This window comes from Rattus rattus, chromosome 10 (genome assembly GCF_011064425.1).
Source record: "Rattus rattus isolate New Zealand chromosome 10, Rrattus_CSIRO_v1, whole genome shotgun sequence".
Lineage (NCBI taxonomy): Eukaryota > Metazoa > Chordata > Mammalia > Rodentia > Muridae > Rattus > Rattus rattus.
Window position 1 is genome coordinate 69,764,617 of NC_046163.1, and position 17,028 is coordinate 69,781,644.

At 41.6% G+C, this 17,028-nt stretch overlaps 1 protein-coding gene across 1 annotated transcript; it reads left to right on the plus strand.

Annotated features, from left to right (window-relative positions):
• Positions 1–16,475: 16,475 nt before the first annotated feature.
• Positions 16,476–16,796, plus strand: LOC116911466 (60S ribosomal protein L37-like). The gene has a single exon (XM_032915445.1). The coding sequence runs from the start codon at positions 16,476–16,478 to the stop codon at positions 16,755–16,757; it is 282 nt and encodes a 93-aa protein (XP_032771336.1). The 3' UTR covers positions 16,758–16,796.
• Positions 16,797–17,028: the final 232 nt, after the last annotated feature.

Consider the following 17,028-nt stretch of genomic DNA (forward strand, 5'->3'; position numbering starts at 1 on the left):
CCTTGGTTAAATAGGTTTCCACGTATTTGTGTGTGCTCGTGTGTGTGTGTACTGAGGTACTGAGAATGGCATTGTTTCCTTGATTTCGTTTGCAGTCTGTCTATCATTGGTATATAGGAAGCTTCCTTATATTTGTGTTTTAATTTATATCATGCCACTTTGCTGAAAATGCTGAAAATCAGCTCCAAGAGATGTGTGCTGGAATCCTTAGGGTCTCCTATGCATAAAATAATGTCATCTACAAATGTGCTTGGACTTCTTTTCTTATTTTATCCTTTCTCTTCCTCTGGTTGTCTCTACCTGAGACCAAGCATCTATTGAAGAGAACTGAAGAGACCGCACACCCATATCTTGTTCCAGATCTTAGTGGACATGGCTTTGATTTTTCTCCATTTGGCAGGGTGTTTGCTATGGGTTTATTGCATATTAAGCTGAGGTTTCCTCTACCATCAACCTTCCCATAATTTTTATCATGAAGGGCTTCTGGACTTTGTCAAAGACCTTCACTGCAGCTATTGAGATGATTGTTATTTCTATCTTTAAGTCTACTTGTGTGATCAATTAACATTTATTGATTATGTATGTGTTCCCTGCATCTCTGGAACGAAGCTAATTTGATCACAATAGATGATCTTTTTCATGTGATCCTTTTTCATGTGAATTAGGTTTGCTGAGAATTTTTGTGTCTGTGCTCATTAGGGAAACTGGTTTGTAATTCCCTTCTTTTTGTTGTCTCTTTATCTGGTTTTGATATTATGGGAATATTGGCTTTATAAAAAGCCTCTGGAGGCCTTCTCTCCTTTCTTTTTTTTTTTTAGTTCTTTTTTTCGGAGCTGGGGACTGACCTTCTCTCTTTTCTTTAGGAGATAATTTGAGCAGTGTTGGTGTTAGTTCTTCTGTGGAGTTCTGGTAGGACACTCTGCTGTCAGTCCTGGGGCTGGGGTTTCTATTAGTTGGGAGACTTAACTATTGTTTGACCCTCACTGCTGGTTATAAATGTCTAGATGATTTATTTCACCTGGTTTAACTTGTAAACCCTCTATCATATGTGACAGGCTCAATGATGACAAGACTCCATCGCTGCTTCTATGGCTCAGCCTCTGAGCTATGTTCCAATCTCCTGGCACCATTCCCTCCCAGGCCTTTACCATATACTCTGTTAGGTTCTCTGCCACAAGGAGATGGTCAGACACGTGGAGGCACTGACTCAGACCAAGAAACCAAAACTTCAGTAGATGGCTATGCTTTGTTGCTCAAAATGGCAAATATTCTCTTGGAGAAAGAATGGATTTAGAGAGAAGCCCCTGGTGTGGTAGCTGCCCAGGGTACTCAAGATCTAGTACCTGGCCTCTCTTAGGAGGCTGGCTCGCTATGCAAAGTATCAGGAATAAATACCCAAGGTGGAGTCCAGCTCAGTGGCAAGGTGCTTACTGGGCACACACAAGGCCCTGGGTTCAATCCCTAGTAACCACCTCCCTCTCCACACAAAATGTCCAACATGCTGTGCCTTCCCAGGGTGGTCGTGCTCCTGTCTCCTTTGCTGGTAGCAGCGGCGACCTCTAGGAGAACCCACCCCATCAGCCTCTGCTCCCACCCTGCACTGGAACCACAGATCTAGGTTAGAGAGTTTCCTTCCCTTACTAGGTGAGCACTCTTTCCCGAGGAGAGGAAGCATCTACTCATCTACTCCATTGGACCACCTTCCATCCCAGAGCTCACAGCAAGCTCCAACCAGTTTCTCAGAGTCCATGGCCTCTTTGGATAGCCGTGTCCCACCTTAGATATCTCTAGTTGATATTTTCCCAAAGGTGCTAGAATTGGAGTCCACATTGGCCAGAGCCAGAGTTGCCTGGCGTTGGTTTCCACCCTTGTCTATTCTCCCCTGCACATTCTTGCAGAAGGCAAAGGAAATGCTAAAAATGGTTGCTTTTGAGGGAATTCAATATTGGCTTTTCATAGTTTTGAATGTTACTCTCCATCAACGTTATTAACAATTAATATAGCAATAATCTATAAATATCTATAATTACTCCCTTACGAGGTTACATTGGGATCTAAAGCTAATGTGTGTAAGTCCATGACACATCTATGATATTGGAAACATCAATGATAGTTATGAAATTCCACCATTTCCAACCTCACACTGCTGTGAAGATCAGCCGTGATAAAACTGGGCGTTGTCACTTAGCATTGTGCTCGTCATAGCATGTGACGAATAGGCTTTAGTATCGAAATGACTGTGGTTCTGGGGCCCTCACCATTGTGCTGGGCCTGGAGGTCTCACGCTGTGTCCTTGCTAAGGTTCTCTGCATCCTTTTCTCCCTTTTGAGATATGTACACTTTTGAAATTGAGAAATCTTTGGAAGAATTCTATTGTGTTCTTTCCTTCTGATCCTTGGCACATCTATTTGTATTGCTTTTTGTTTCCCGTGAGTTCTCCAGGCCATGGTCTTGGCATTTTTCTAACTCAGGACATTCTTGCTGCAAGCCTGTCAGGCAGATTCAGCACATTCAGTGATGTGGAAGCACTCTGTTCAGTATCAATCAGTCCTTGATTATTCAGTAGTGCCCTGGACTCTGGTCATGACACGACGCTTGACTCATGCCTTGGTTGTTTTCTGCAGGAGTCCCCTTGCCCACTCCTGAGCCACCATTCAGTGTCAGTAACAACTCTCCTTCTACATTCTCTCAGTAGTGCCTCTCAGGGCATGTGGTCTCCTCTCACCCGTGTCCTGTCTTGTCCCTCTCTTGCGCACATAGGTCCTTTCTTCTGCTATGTTTCTTCCTTTTATCTGTAGCCCCCCCCTTTGGAAGCTATAATAATATGATTTAAATTTTGTGCTATTTCTCATACTCCATTTCTAAAATAAGACTATGCTAAATGGCTTGGCTAGCAGAAACATCTAAGTGTATTATTTATATGCAAATATACAATAATCGGGGCTTTTAAAGATTTATTTATTTATTTCATGTATATGGGTACACTGTCTCTGCCTTCAGACACACCAGAAGAGGGCATCAGATGCCCATTAGATATGGTTGTGTGACACCATGCGGTTGTTGGGAATTGAACTCAGGACCTCTGGAAGGGCAGTTGGTGCTCTTAAGTTCTGAGCAATCGCTCCAGCCCAATAATTATGCTTTTATAGACTACAGATTGAGGCTGCTCAGTTAGCACTTCCCGCTTTTCCAGGGGTCTCAGTGTGAGCAGTGCCTCTTGCCCTGCAGCTTGCTGCCTCTCAGAGTGGCAGGTGGCTTTTGGGAAGTGCTCACCCATGCAGCTGTGCCCTGAGACTCTGGCTCCCTGCTCTATCTGCCTGCTCACAGGCCCCCCACTCAAGTGCCCAGTGGCCAGCCATGCTGTACTGTGAGGGATAAGAGGCCTGCACTTCCACAGTGAATTTTCACATTTACAGCTTTGGTTAAGTAAAAATGGCTAGAGCCAATTACTGGAGGGATCAGAAGTAAGTGGGTTTTTGAGTTCCCTGGTTGAGCTGGGTGAAAAAGAGTATGAGGGAGAGAGAGGAGAAAGTGCCATGAGAGGAGAGGTACCATGACTGGTATGCGGCTGGGGAGGTATCCAGACCAGCAGTTAGAAAGGTGGATTAGGGGTTACCCCCAGTAAGTGTCAAAGCCATAAAATAACCACAGTCTGAGTCTAATTTATCTGTAACCTAGCCAAGGATAAGCATGAATTGGTTGTACTATAAACTGGCTAACCAATCTGAAGCAAGAGCTTATTTAGAACCCAGGTTTAGATCACAGGTATACCAGGTATTGTTTTATAAAACAGCAGCCCTGGGGTTGGGGGTGCCTTGGCAGGCCTTGCCAAGGTATCCCCCTGAACAATCAAGCCATGCAATAGGCCTAATATAAAAGGGAGGGAGTTTATTTGGGACCTGGAGGAGGGGTAGAGGCAGAGGAGAGAGAGGGACAGAGAAGGACAGAGAGAAGAGAGTGGAAGAAAGAAAGAGGGGAAGCGACTGGGGCTCTTGTAGTGAACAAGATTGTACCTGGCTGTTGGTAGGTAATTGTTGGGTGGAGTATTGAGAAAATGTTAACAACTAGGAGAGTCACAACACTCCCCTGCTGCTAGGAGAGATTTAAGGCAGTGCTTTGAAGCTAGGGCTGCTTTGGATTGGTTGGCCCATAGCCCTGGGAGGAAGCCCACACACTGCTGAGGCCCATGGACTAAAACAGCAGCCTCTCTAGGCCCACTGAGTCCCCAGCCAGTGCCTGGTGAGAGGCACTGGTGGATGTCAGGGGATGAAGGCCTAAAATTGCACAGAAGCATAGCATGTTGAAGAGGACTGGCCAGGCTGGCAAGAGGTTAAGCCAGGAGCCCTGAACTAGCTGAACAGCTGGGGCAGGACTGACATGGCACAAGGTACAATCTACAAGGTTCAAGAGTCTAAACTGATAAGGTATTGAGTTTAAAGAACACTAAAAGAGAAGGAAAACCAAGTATTAAAAATCATAGAAACATTTAATTTAAATATAAGAAAGTCCTTAGGGAGAAGTTTTGAAATTAAAAAGGAAAAACGTTTTCTGTATTTGGGATGGAGGGAAACACAATGACACCCTGCATCTAGATTCAATACCATGTTGCACTGTTTATCAGCATACAAATGGCTATTTTTTAAAATATTTACAGTTTTGTATTGTTCTCTTTGGAGAGAAACCAGAATAAGACAAACATGAAGAAAAAAAAAGAGACTGAGAAATTAGAGACTAGATTAGAGATCATAAAAGAGAGGTTGAAAGAATCTTTAAATCAAAATAGAAAACCCTCAGAAGAGTCTAATCTAGAACTTAAAATAACATCGAAAACATTGTTGCAGACAGAAGTTTTCATGGGGCCTTCAGGTGCAGTAAATGCAGTTAAGAATCCAGATTCTGTTTACTGATGGTAACTTATTGCAATGCCACACAATGAATTATGTGTTTCATTTTATAGAGGTTGCAGAATTGAGATATGTATACATGTTGATAAATTATACAACTGACACATGTTCAGTTCCAATGGACTTCTGAGGGGCATGATTCTGAGACTGCACATTTATTAGAGATGACCGCTGTCTTGCAGATGCCTTTATAGATTAAAATAAATGATCCTCAGACTATATGTCCATTAAAATACATCAATTTTATGACCATTATAGCATGAAACCTATTGTGGGGATAGCATACAGTCCTACAGGTCAAGCCATTATAAAAAGGCCTCACAGGACTTTGAAGGAAATGCTCAGAGAAGAGAAGGGGATCTGACAGCTCCCAAAGATGGTTTAAAATGTGCTTTGCTGGCTTTCGATTTTTCAAAAGTCAATGAGACAAAGAGCACAACTGCTAAGGCACTCTGGAATTTAGAAAGGACTGCTGAGTTAGATCAGCCTTTAGAAGTCCTAATTCCACACTGGAAGAAAAGGGATATGGGTTTTTGGGAAGAGATTTTACATTTGTTCCAACAGGAAAAGAAAAGCCATATCTTCCATCCAAATTAATGAAAGTAAGATTTTGGTCAGGGAAGACCCCCCTGAAAATCTTGGCTACAGACAAAGAGGGAGATTAGCAAGATCGACAAGACAGGTAATGTATACACTGATCCCGTTATTTGAGAACAGCTCTGAGACTAGCTGAGACATTAAAAAAAAAAATAGTCTTTGCATAGCAAATAGATTTTGACTACAAAATCTTCAAGACTTTTCATGCCATTTTAAAAGGTATAGATTAAAAATTAACATCCTAATCTGATATATAATCCAAACAAATTTGTAAAGAAAAACAGGTATTTTTTTATTTGCTTAACCAAAGAGCAGAAAATTGTCCTTAATTGATCTTTGCACCTTGCACATTGCATGCAAATGCTTTATAGAACTATATATGTCTTGTAAGGTATGGATATCACAGATTGGAAGGCCAGGAGGGCAGCCCTGACAGGACCCACCCTCCAGGATGGGTCCGCTGGGATGCTTGGTCCTGCCTCACCTGATACTGTTTCTAGAGACTTGTTTTGAGAACAACTTTCAGGACAGGCTGCTAATCCCAGATGACCTTGGTTCTTCCAGCCTTTCAGACTGATTCAGTCACGACTTCACTCAATCAACACACAGAGACTGGGCAACAAAGGCTGTAGCAAGCTTTCTTAAGACCAACCACTTTTCTCATTTTTCTTGCCTTCCAATTCAGCAGGAATCAATTACAAGTAGACCATCATCCCAGTTCCTTAAGTTTGGTGGGTGGTTTAGTCATTTTTTGAGTTACAGATGTGTTGTAATTTTAAGGATGATTACAAATAATTGAGACCTTGGATAGAAAAGAAATGAAAGAATAGGGATTTCTTTTCTTTTCCCATTTCTTTCCTTGGTCTTCCTTTTTTCCTTAGGTAAGGGAAAGAGGTTTGAAAAGGAAAATAGAGGGAGGGTATAGAAATATAAGAAATTAGACAAATATGGGCAGATTATTGAATCTACTCAAACCAAAAATCATCTTATAGTCATACTCTTACATTGGTAGAGAGATTTATATTTTGGCATAGAATTGAGGATATATTTTGTTACATTGGTACAAAATTTTGTATATTCATACAGGTTTAAAGTTTTCATTAGTATAAATCTTTTGTATATTGATACAAAATTTAAGATTAATTTTGTTACAACAGAATACATACATACATATACATATATATTTTACATACATACATACATATACATTTATATATACATTTTTGTTACTTTACACCCTGGACCGCCCGACTATCCTTACCCTTTGGGCTTGGGGGTGAGATGGCAGGGAATCAGAAGCTCACATCCCAGGAGGAGGTAAGAAAGCTGTAGCAAGCTCATGAGAACACCACCACCGCTCATTTATTAATCCTTGGGGACGTCCTGTGTATCCTCTACCTACATCCCATTTGTTCCAAGCAAGCATGTCTTCCAAGTGTCAGTTCCCAATTGGCTGGCTTTGTCTGCATCACCAATTTTTAGGCTGTCCAGCAGTCTTCAATTAGGTCCTCATGTGGAAGTTGCCTCCTCAGCTGAGCATCTCCTGATGTTTATGTGGAGGCATTCACTGCTCCATCAGTGAGGCCCACCATTCCTCCTACATTTCTACCCTTCTGTTTTTAGATTTTGACAACCTAGTGGGAGCCAGGGTGCTATGGCCTTGACATTGTTGGCCCAATAGCAGAGGATTCCCAATATACTGGACTGTGTCTTTTTTAGTTGGTCCTGCCTTCCAGGATCTTACCCATCATTGACTATCAGTCCTCAAGGAGACATCACTCTGGAGGCATGTTGTGCAATGGGGAGATGTGAAATGGCCTACATGGTGGTTTCATGGATCTCCACCATCTAGGCTTTCATCACTTCCTCAGGGGTGCCACGACTGGATTCTCAAGAGTCACCTGGAGGGTCACCTTATTTTTGGAGCTATGCCTGGAAATGTGCTGTCCAAGACACTTAAAATAATTACTAGTATGACAATTCCTCCTATCATAGTGTAAGTGGCTATCCACAAGGTGTCAGTCTCTTAATATTGTCCCACACTTTTCCCAAGAATCCGGCATCTGGGGAGAGCACAGATACTCTGGTCCCATTGAAGTTGGCTATGTTCTTTGTTAACAGTACAGAATAGTTACGGAATTTGTCTGACCAAGTACATTCAAGATATTGAGCCAACTGTTGCTGGGTTTCAATGGCATTATATACCTATAAGGGGTTAAGTAGATTAAGTGAAACCTGGGGCTGTATGCCAATAGAGACATGTCCCTAACAAGGGTCAACTCTTCCATCAGTAAGTCAATCCACTGTTACAAAATGTGGATGGGCCGATAAATATGTTGATTTAGTACCTCCTGTGGTTGTAGTGCCTTAGCTGACTTAGAGACTACCATATTGACAGTCTCCACTGTCATGGCTATCTGGGTCAAGGCAACAACAGCTATTGTTACCTTACCAATGCCTGAAATAATATCCTCAAAGATGACAGCCATAACACCAAATTCCCTCTTTCCCCAATATAGAGGTTATAAGTGACTATGGGCCATCAGAGTGACAACATGAAAGTGAATGGTATTTACTTACCATAGGCACACAAATGGCAGCTGGTTCCCTCATCAGGATGGCCATTGTTAAATACCCCAACCAGCAGATGGTCAAGAGACATTTTTTTTTCTTTTTTTTTTTTCGGAGCTGGGGACCAAACCCAGGACCTTGCGCTTCCTAGGCAAGCGCTCTACCATTGAGCTAAATCCCCAACCCCGAGACATTTTTCACTAGAGCAGTTAAGGCTGCCTCTGATAATGGAGATATTGTTGATCAGAAAGAAAAAGGGAGGCTGGACACAGACTGGGGTGGCTTTCTAGTCAACTTGGCTGCCAATGGTCACATTCACGAGGGGATGGTCGCCCCAGTCCACATTTTCACAGACCAGTTTAATATGTCCCATTATAAAGGCATAGATATCCTGGTTGCATTGAGGTTGCAGCCACCTTTTAAGAGAGTAGGGGGTTATAGATCAAGACAATTGGAAGGACTGCACAGATCTCAATTGTTCATAATGGGGTCATATCAGAATCTAATGGGATCCCTGTCAACATAGGGAGTAATATTGAAAGCATCATGTGAGGTAAACCTCCACATGCCAAGTGTGAGCTTAGATGACAATGCCAAATAGTCCCAGTGAATTTTATACCTAGTGCAAGTTGGCAGTGCTCTCAAGGGATAGGAAGTTCCATGAAAGTGGGTACTTAAGGGACTCTTGGACATCAAGGCAGGGGTGGACATGATATGTTTGGGGGATCCTTTGGGGATTTATAATCAGCAAGGGGAATGTGAAGTCCCGTGCCTAACATGGGGCCACAGGTTAGATTATCATGAAAGTTTCCTGTGGTCATATTGTATAGTTAGATACAAGGGGCAGTGGAGGAGACATTGGTGGTAAGGTAGAGAATTTTCTCTGTGGGACAGGTGCCTTCCAATTATCATGTAGGAGAGTCTAAGTCCATGAAGGGCAAACCCAAACTTGCATTGGAAGAGAACCACCACAGGCAAAAGAATGGAGGGCAGGGACACCAAAGTCCTGAGCTCATCAGCTATCACCAGGCTGAAGAAAAATGAATTAATAAAAACAGTATGTATGTTACCTCTCCTGGTCCTGGTCCTCTCCTGACCCCTTCATCATCCCCTGGTCTATGGCTGGATGAACATCTCTCAAGGGCACCTATATTTGTGCAGCTGCATCCTGGGAGAAAACACAAGTATAACCTTGCCCTTTGTCATAAGCGGAGCAAGTAGTTGCCATTGAGAGGTTATTGGATCCCTGCCTCTATCTGATCAATGGTAGGAGAGTGTCCCTTGGCAAAACTGCCCAATGTTTGTAAGCAGAGCTTCTTCTCAAAGGAGAGAGAGTTCACATGAAATAGGACCTCCAACAATGCCAAATGTGGATCTCTTTTGGATACTGGGGAGGTGACCTGAGCAAGTACTTCTTTCAATGAGCAATTCACTCTTTCTACGATTGCTTGGCCTTGGGATTATAGGGTATCCCAAAGAGTGACTGGTCCTCCATGAGGATAGGAAGGTGCTGAACTGCTGAGATGAATAAGCAGGTCTATTGTCAGTCTTGAGTGCCCAAGGCACTCCCATTACCAGCATTGCTGATGTTATGGTCTTAATAGCAGGAGAGGCCATCTCACTGACATAGCCACTGTGTATATGAAAGGTAAGCAAGTATCTACCATAACATGAACATACCTAAGATTACCAAAGTCTGGGTAATGGGTGACATCCATTTGCCAGATTGCATTGGTGAGTAGGCCTCTAGAGTAGTCATGCTCTGCCAAGGGGTCGCAAAGGCACAAGAGGTGTGCACATTGCACAGGACCTTGCAAGATGTTTACATTGCAACATAGGCAATTCAGGTAGGAGCTTATGCAAATTCTAAGGGGAAAGGTGAAATTGCTGGAGTAACATTCTAGCTTGTTCTAGCAATTCCATGTCTACAGCCCTAATCAGGGCATCAGTTATCTCATTTCCTTCTGCATACTTGCCAGGCAGTTTAGAATGCAATCTTATATGTGAGATGAACCAGGGATATGCCCTGTTCTTGAGAGCCTTCTGGATTGGTCTCCTGCAGACATTAACAGGGCTGTTTGCTCTTTAGTATTGGAGAAAGACAGGGTACAGTCAGTCTGCATTGCATATTGGCTGTCTGAGAAAATATTGACTGGCTCCTGTTGTCAACACTCAAACATTTTCATGAGTCCAAATAATTCGCCTAGTTGTACTGAGCCAGAATTAGGGAGAATGTGAGTCATGTTGTCTACCCCCACCCCCAATTCTGGATAAGGACCCCATATCTGGCTTCATTAGCATCAGAAAAGGCCATGATGGCCTTGGGAATGGGGTGAGAGCTAGGTATGCTATGGGGTTTAACTGTATTGGCAGCTGGGGGAAAGTAGTAAGATACTTGTCTGCTAGTGGGTGATTATTCTATAAGCTTGTGAATTCCCCTCCATTATTTAAAAGCTGACGGAATCAGCTCATGATGATTAAGACTATCAGAGAGAATGGTTCCCTGTTACAAGTTCTTGCTAAGCCTCTCACCTTAAGGGCTAGGCAGAAGGCAATCTCAAACTTGAAAGTAACCTTAAGTAGATCAGAGTGGGCCTGGTGTAACCACATTCCTAGGACTCCCTCAAGGGACCACGGAATTATTATGGTCAGGAGGGGTTTCCCTGGATCATGCCTTTCTAGAGTTGATGTAGCTGCAGATGTTAGTTTAACCCTGGAGGAAGGGCTACTAGGCCCCTCCAAGGTGCCTCACCTCCTGATCTAGAGAAAGGTTTGAGCCAGTTAACAGTTCCACATAATTTCTATAACTCCACAGGGAGTAGGATTATTTTACCATGATGGAGAAGGCCAGGAGCTTCTGTCAGAAATAGAAATCCCAGGAAGGCATACGCCACTGCTTTGTCAGTGAGGCCTTCCATTCCTCCTACATGGTTCAGCTTTTAGACAGGCATTATGCCTGCCTATACAACTCATTTAAAAATAAAGGATTTAGTCCTAATTTGTTTAATAACTGCTATTACAAACTGTTTAGGATAATTAAGTAATGCATGTTAATAGTCAGTTAAACTCATGGTCTTGTCAGGTAGTAGTCTCACACACACACACACACACACACATATGTATTTATCATAAGTATATCACAGAAATATACATCCTGGGTTGTATACATGATATGTAGCTGGAGACAAGAAGCATTTCCTTGTTCACATATGCTATAAATAGACAGATGGTCTTCAGAAAGCTCAGAGACTCACAAAACATGGCATTTAAAGATGTTTGTACTAAAGGCATTTTAACATTGAGATATCTCAGCTCCTGGCAATACTCTGGTCAACTTACAAGATTATGAACACCAATGGATTAGGAGCTTCATTTGAAGATGACTGCAATTGTGGCAAATTAGCCACTGGGCAAAGAAAATGCCCTAACTTCATCTGCAGATAGAATCCTATCCAGAAAGGATAAATGGATACAGGGAAGTCAACTGCCAAGCTCTGCCAAGACAAGGTAAGCAAGTCCTTCATAATTTCTGCTTCACAAAAGGTCTGTCAGATGTTCTGGGCCAGAAGGCTGAAGACAGATGCTCCAATGTTACAGAGAATATTAGGAATTATCTGGGCAATCAGCTATCTCTGTCATTTCTTAATTTTTGGAAGTTGTGTCCCTGCACTTCCTGCATACTCAGGTAATATTCATTCTTTTTCAGGTCTCTGATGACATTGAAGACTAGATAGTTATAACCTTACTATAAGCTTAAGTTCTTTAGTATTGAAGAAGATGTTCTAGGTCTAAGAAGATATTTTTCAGGTTGATAATGCAAGTTAGGATAGAAATTGATTTAGATACAGAACCCTGAACTCACCAGGATAGATAGGAGTTGCCAAATATTAACAGACTAGACCTTTTAAATGTAACTCTTAACAGTTTTCACAAATGTTCATATTTGTTTCTATTGCACGTTGTTTATTATTATAACCAAAAAAGCCTTTTTATTTAGACAAAAACGGGGAATTGTTGGAGTTTGGGCTTTTGCTATGTATTGTAATGCTAAATTTTTTACCCATACATAGGTCTAGGCTAGAACTGGATTCTCCACTTACCAGATTTTGTTGTGCAAACATAGTTCCTTAATTTAAAACTATTGGTTAAATAAAGAAGCTACAGTCAATTACTGGAGAGACTAGAGGTAGGTGAGTTTTCAAGTTACCTGGTTGAGTGGAGGAAGAGAGTATGAGGAAGAGAAAAGAGAGGGTGCCATGAGAAGAGAGGTATCATAAGCATGTGGCCAGAAGAAACAGCAAGTATTTGGGGTACAGTGCTGGGTAAGTTGCCAGGCCAGCAGTTAGAAAAATAGATTAAGAGTTATCCCCCAGTAATTGTCAAAACCAAATAAAATAACCACAGTCCAAGTCTCATTTATTCATAAGCTAGTCAGGGAAAATCACAAGCTGGTTCTACAGGCATTGTTAGTTCACACACTGTGCTGTATGTGGAAGAAACCATGGCTTCTATGTACTGGGACCTCTTCTCCCACCAAGTTCAGAGCATGTGTGGCTTCTAGGGAAACCTTTTCCCACCTTTCCATTTTGTCCCCTTTTCAAGCTGTAAGTCTGTATTTATGGCCTGCAATGTTCACAAATTATAATGTGATTTTCTTGGTCTGCTGGTTCTCAAATAATGACATGGAGACCTTTTATTAATTATGATTGCTTAAGGCCTTTGCTTACGCTTGTTCCCAACTAGCTCTTATACCTTAAATTATCCCATTTACACTGATCTATGTTCTGTCATGTAGCTAGTCATTACCTCCTGAATACTGGCATTTGTATCGCCTTCCATGTCTGGCTTACAAATCTCTTGCCTCCATGTCTGACTGATGAATCTCCCATGCCTGTTTCTTTTTCAGAGTTTCTATCTCCCCTGGAAGTCCTTCCTTTCCTCTCCTCCATCAGTTATTGCTGTTCAGTTCTTTATTAAAACCAATCAAAAGGTATTGGAGAGGATGTTTACAAGATCTAACATATCTATACAAATAGCAAGATCAAAGTCCGGGTGTGCACTCAATTCTCTGCCAACACAGAAATCAGCATTTGAATAATACAAAGACAATCTGTACACAAAAAGATCACTCCAATATATACATATGTATATATATGGTAGCCGTGGTGGTTTCAATGAGGTTGGACTCCATAGGATCATATTTTTGCATGCTTACTCCCCAGTTGATGAGCTGTCAGGGAAGGATTAGCATGTGTGGCCTTGCTGGAGGAGTTATGGCCTTGCTGCAGGAAATTTCAAAAGCCTATTCCAGGCTCAGAATGCCTCTCTGTCTCCATGCCCTAACTCTACACCACAGCTGCAGTGGATCAGGATATAAAGCTCTCAGCTATTGCCTCAGTATCATGTCTTCCTGCCTGCCACTATGCTTGCCACCATGGTAATACTGAACTAATTTTCTTAAACTATATACAAGCCCCAATTAAATGCTTCCTTTATACGAGTTGTGTTGGTCATGGTGTCCCCTTACAGCCACAGAACAGTGACCAAGACAGTGGCATATGCTTCTAATGCCAGATCTTGGGAGGTGGAGGCAGAAGACTAGTCAGGGCTCTAAAGTAGATTCAAGGCCAGCCTAGGCATATAGTAAGCCTGTCAAAAAACAACTAACCTCAACAATTAATGCCTAGCATGAGTGAGTCTCCAAGTTCAATCCATAGCATCACCAAGGCAAACAAAAGAAAGAATATAGGTTAAGAAAAGATAATGTATATATGAGAATATGTATACATATTGTATATATCTAAACTATATTTAATATACCACCTGCTTTGAAATAATCTTTCTTTCCTACCATTCGGCTGTTAAAAGTTTAAATGTTTAAAATAAATAGGCTCTCACTTCAGTCCTGTTCTGAGATCTTGATGTTCAAATAGAAGAGTCTTCTTAATGCAAACTCAGGCCCCCTTGACCTGTTTGGTTTGAGAGAGTTTTTGCACAATGCTTATCTCAAAAGTTGAAGGTGTTTTCCAGTCAATCCTACTTTTCCTAAGAATTCATCATAAACCCAAACACATTGTTTGTATTCAGAAAATACATTGTATAAATCTATATCTATATATGAAATAGTATATGAGGATCATATATGATTTGTCATGACAAATAGTCATAAAAAGAGATGTATTTAAAGATGTGTTTGGACAGTCTACATTAGACCAAATTTCTTAAACATATGAGATCATGTAACTGAATGTGGGGACCATGAAAGATAAACTGACAACAATAAATGGTTCCTGACTGCGCAATAGCCCAATATTAATTGAAAATCAAAACCATGATGAACCTGAGGTGTTTCTGAGGCACTTGCTTCTGTGGCATCATGAGCTTCACTGTAGCCTTTGGTCTGAAAATACAGTGTGTACACTCTGTACTGTGCACGTAGTCAACCATGCAGCACCAATGAGCGCTACCCAAAACACCTCAGCTCAGTGTTGAGACTACCGTATGTGCTTTTACTCCAAATGCAAAGTTTTTTGCTTTTATAGAAACAGCAGTTCAATTATTGAAAACCAGGTCTTAGTATTTTTCTTTCATTTGTTAGAATGTATCAAATTAGTTTATCTTTGTACTATATTGTGATAGAATGCTTAATTTATAAAAAAAAATAAGAATCTTGAGTTGCTGAGTCAAATTTCACTTAAAAATAATTAATTTTGGCTCTGGGTTAGAACAGAATTTTCAACAATTCTGAAATGACTGTAATCCATTTCTGCCATTTTGTACTACACATTTATGTAAAAAGCAGTGTCCTCAGCACTGATGACACAAAGCCAGGTATCAGCCAACTCTGAAAAACTGAAGATCTTATGTGCCCTTATAAAATCAAATATTTGGCTAAAATGTAGTTCTTGATGTTGAAATAAACACAAATTTAAAACATGGAGCAGATTTGTAATCCCAGATACTTGGGAAACTGACTCAGGAAGATCACAGATTCAAGACTTCCTTTGAGTAAAGAATGAATTTAAGGCCACTTAGTGAGACCTTTTCTCACCAAATAAAATAGCTCAGTGTTCGAGGACTTGCCTCATCTACATCCGGCCCTGAGTTCATTATCCAGGACCCTCAAAATAACTAACAAATAAATGAGCTCATGCATTTCTGTAGGTAGAGTTGTTCTTGGCTTCAATGGATGGTAAAATTATATACATACCAAATAATAATTTGAAAGTACATTTCTCTATGATTTCTTATAAACAGTCAATGTTTGAATGGTATCCCAATTATTATACCTGTAAACCTGGTGAAAGGGGGTCAGGAGGCCATTTAAGAAGTCCTGCATGAGGTAATGTAAACAGAAGTGTTAGTTCCCAAACACCATGTTTAATGATTAGGCCAGGTTTCTAAGGTTGTATTTTCCCTGTGTACATTTATTTGGTTATATTTCAATGACTTTATTCAGCTTATAAAAACATGAAAATAGTAGCCCAAGGATAGGAAAGTGAGAAGTGGAAGAGGGATTGATTGTATCTCCATTTTCAGCAATTTTAAAGAAATCTATTGTGAAATTATTTCAGGTTTTCACCTGAAGGGCTGAAAGAGAAAGTTCTTGAAGTGTAGCTGCTTGTATTACAAATGTTGATTATGTTCCCCAAAAAACTGCTTACACAAAGGTCTGTAAGTAGCTTCTGGGAACCTGGCCCCAGTTGGGTCCAATTGGGAAATAAAGACGCCAACAGCCAATAAATAGCTGGGGAGGTCAGACAGAGGTGGGATTTGCCAGGCTTGGGACTGGGAGGAGAAAAAGGAGGAGGAGATCCACCATGCTGGGGGAGAGGAGAGGAGAGGAGAGGAGAGGAGAGGAGAGAGGAGCCATGCCTGGGAAGAGTGCTGGACAGAGAGGCATAGCCACCATGTGGAGGAGTTTAGAGAGCACAGTCCAGGGGGCTGCCCACCTGGGACTAAGGCAGCCAAGACAGAACATAGAATTTAATAAGTAGTAACTTTGAATTACTGTCAGGAGGTAGATTCTATCAGCAGTGGAGGGTAGGCAGTGTTTAAGGCATATTAAAATACAAAGGCTCTGTGTGTGTGTTTCATTCAGGAACATAAACCATTTAGACAGGTAGGGAACCTGCCGTCGAGATTTATAATAATTATTTCAACACTGAAGTTTCCCAGCCATTGTGTAAGGTTGAGCAGCAGTGGAGTGTTGCCAGGTGCTCTAAGCCAGTGTTGAAACTGAGGGATGTCGCTTACCCTCCCAGCATGATGGCATCCAAACAGAATCATTTCTGGTTAATCAAGTACTCAGTTAGGTCCCAGTGTGACCAAATGTTAGTTGTCTGGTGTCAAGAAAAGCATTTAGTCTCTTCCGGTCTCTTTGGCCTCGCCAGTAGAAGCAAGATGACAAAAGGAACGTCATCCTTTGGAAAGCATTGCAATAAGACGCACACACTGTGCTGCCACTGTGGCTCCAAGGCCCACCACCTTCAGAAGTCGACCTGTGGCAAATGTGGCTACCCTGCCAAGCACAAGAGAAAGTGTAACTGGAGTGCCAAGGCTAAGAGGCGAAACACTACCGGGACTGGTCGGATGAGGCACCTAAAGATTGTCAGACATGGATTCCGTGAAGGAACAACACCTAAACCCAAGAGGGCAGCTGTTGCAGCATCCAGTTCATCTTGAGGATTTCAATTGGTCATAAAATAAATGTTCTGGTTTCAAAAAAAAAAAAAAAAAAAGAAAGGCATTTAATTCTGTTTACTTGTCTATAGAACGGTCCAACAGAAAGTCTTCTCCAGCTGTTAAGAGAGTATGCGGGGTTGGGGATTTAGCTCAGTGGTAGAGCACTTGCCTAGCAAGTTTAAGGCCCTGGGTTGGGTCCCCAGCTCGAAAAAAAAAGAAAAAAAAAAAAAAAAAAAAAAAAAAAGAGAGCATGCATAGCGTGAGGGATCGG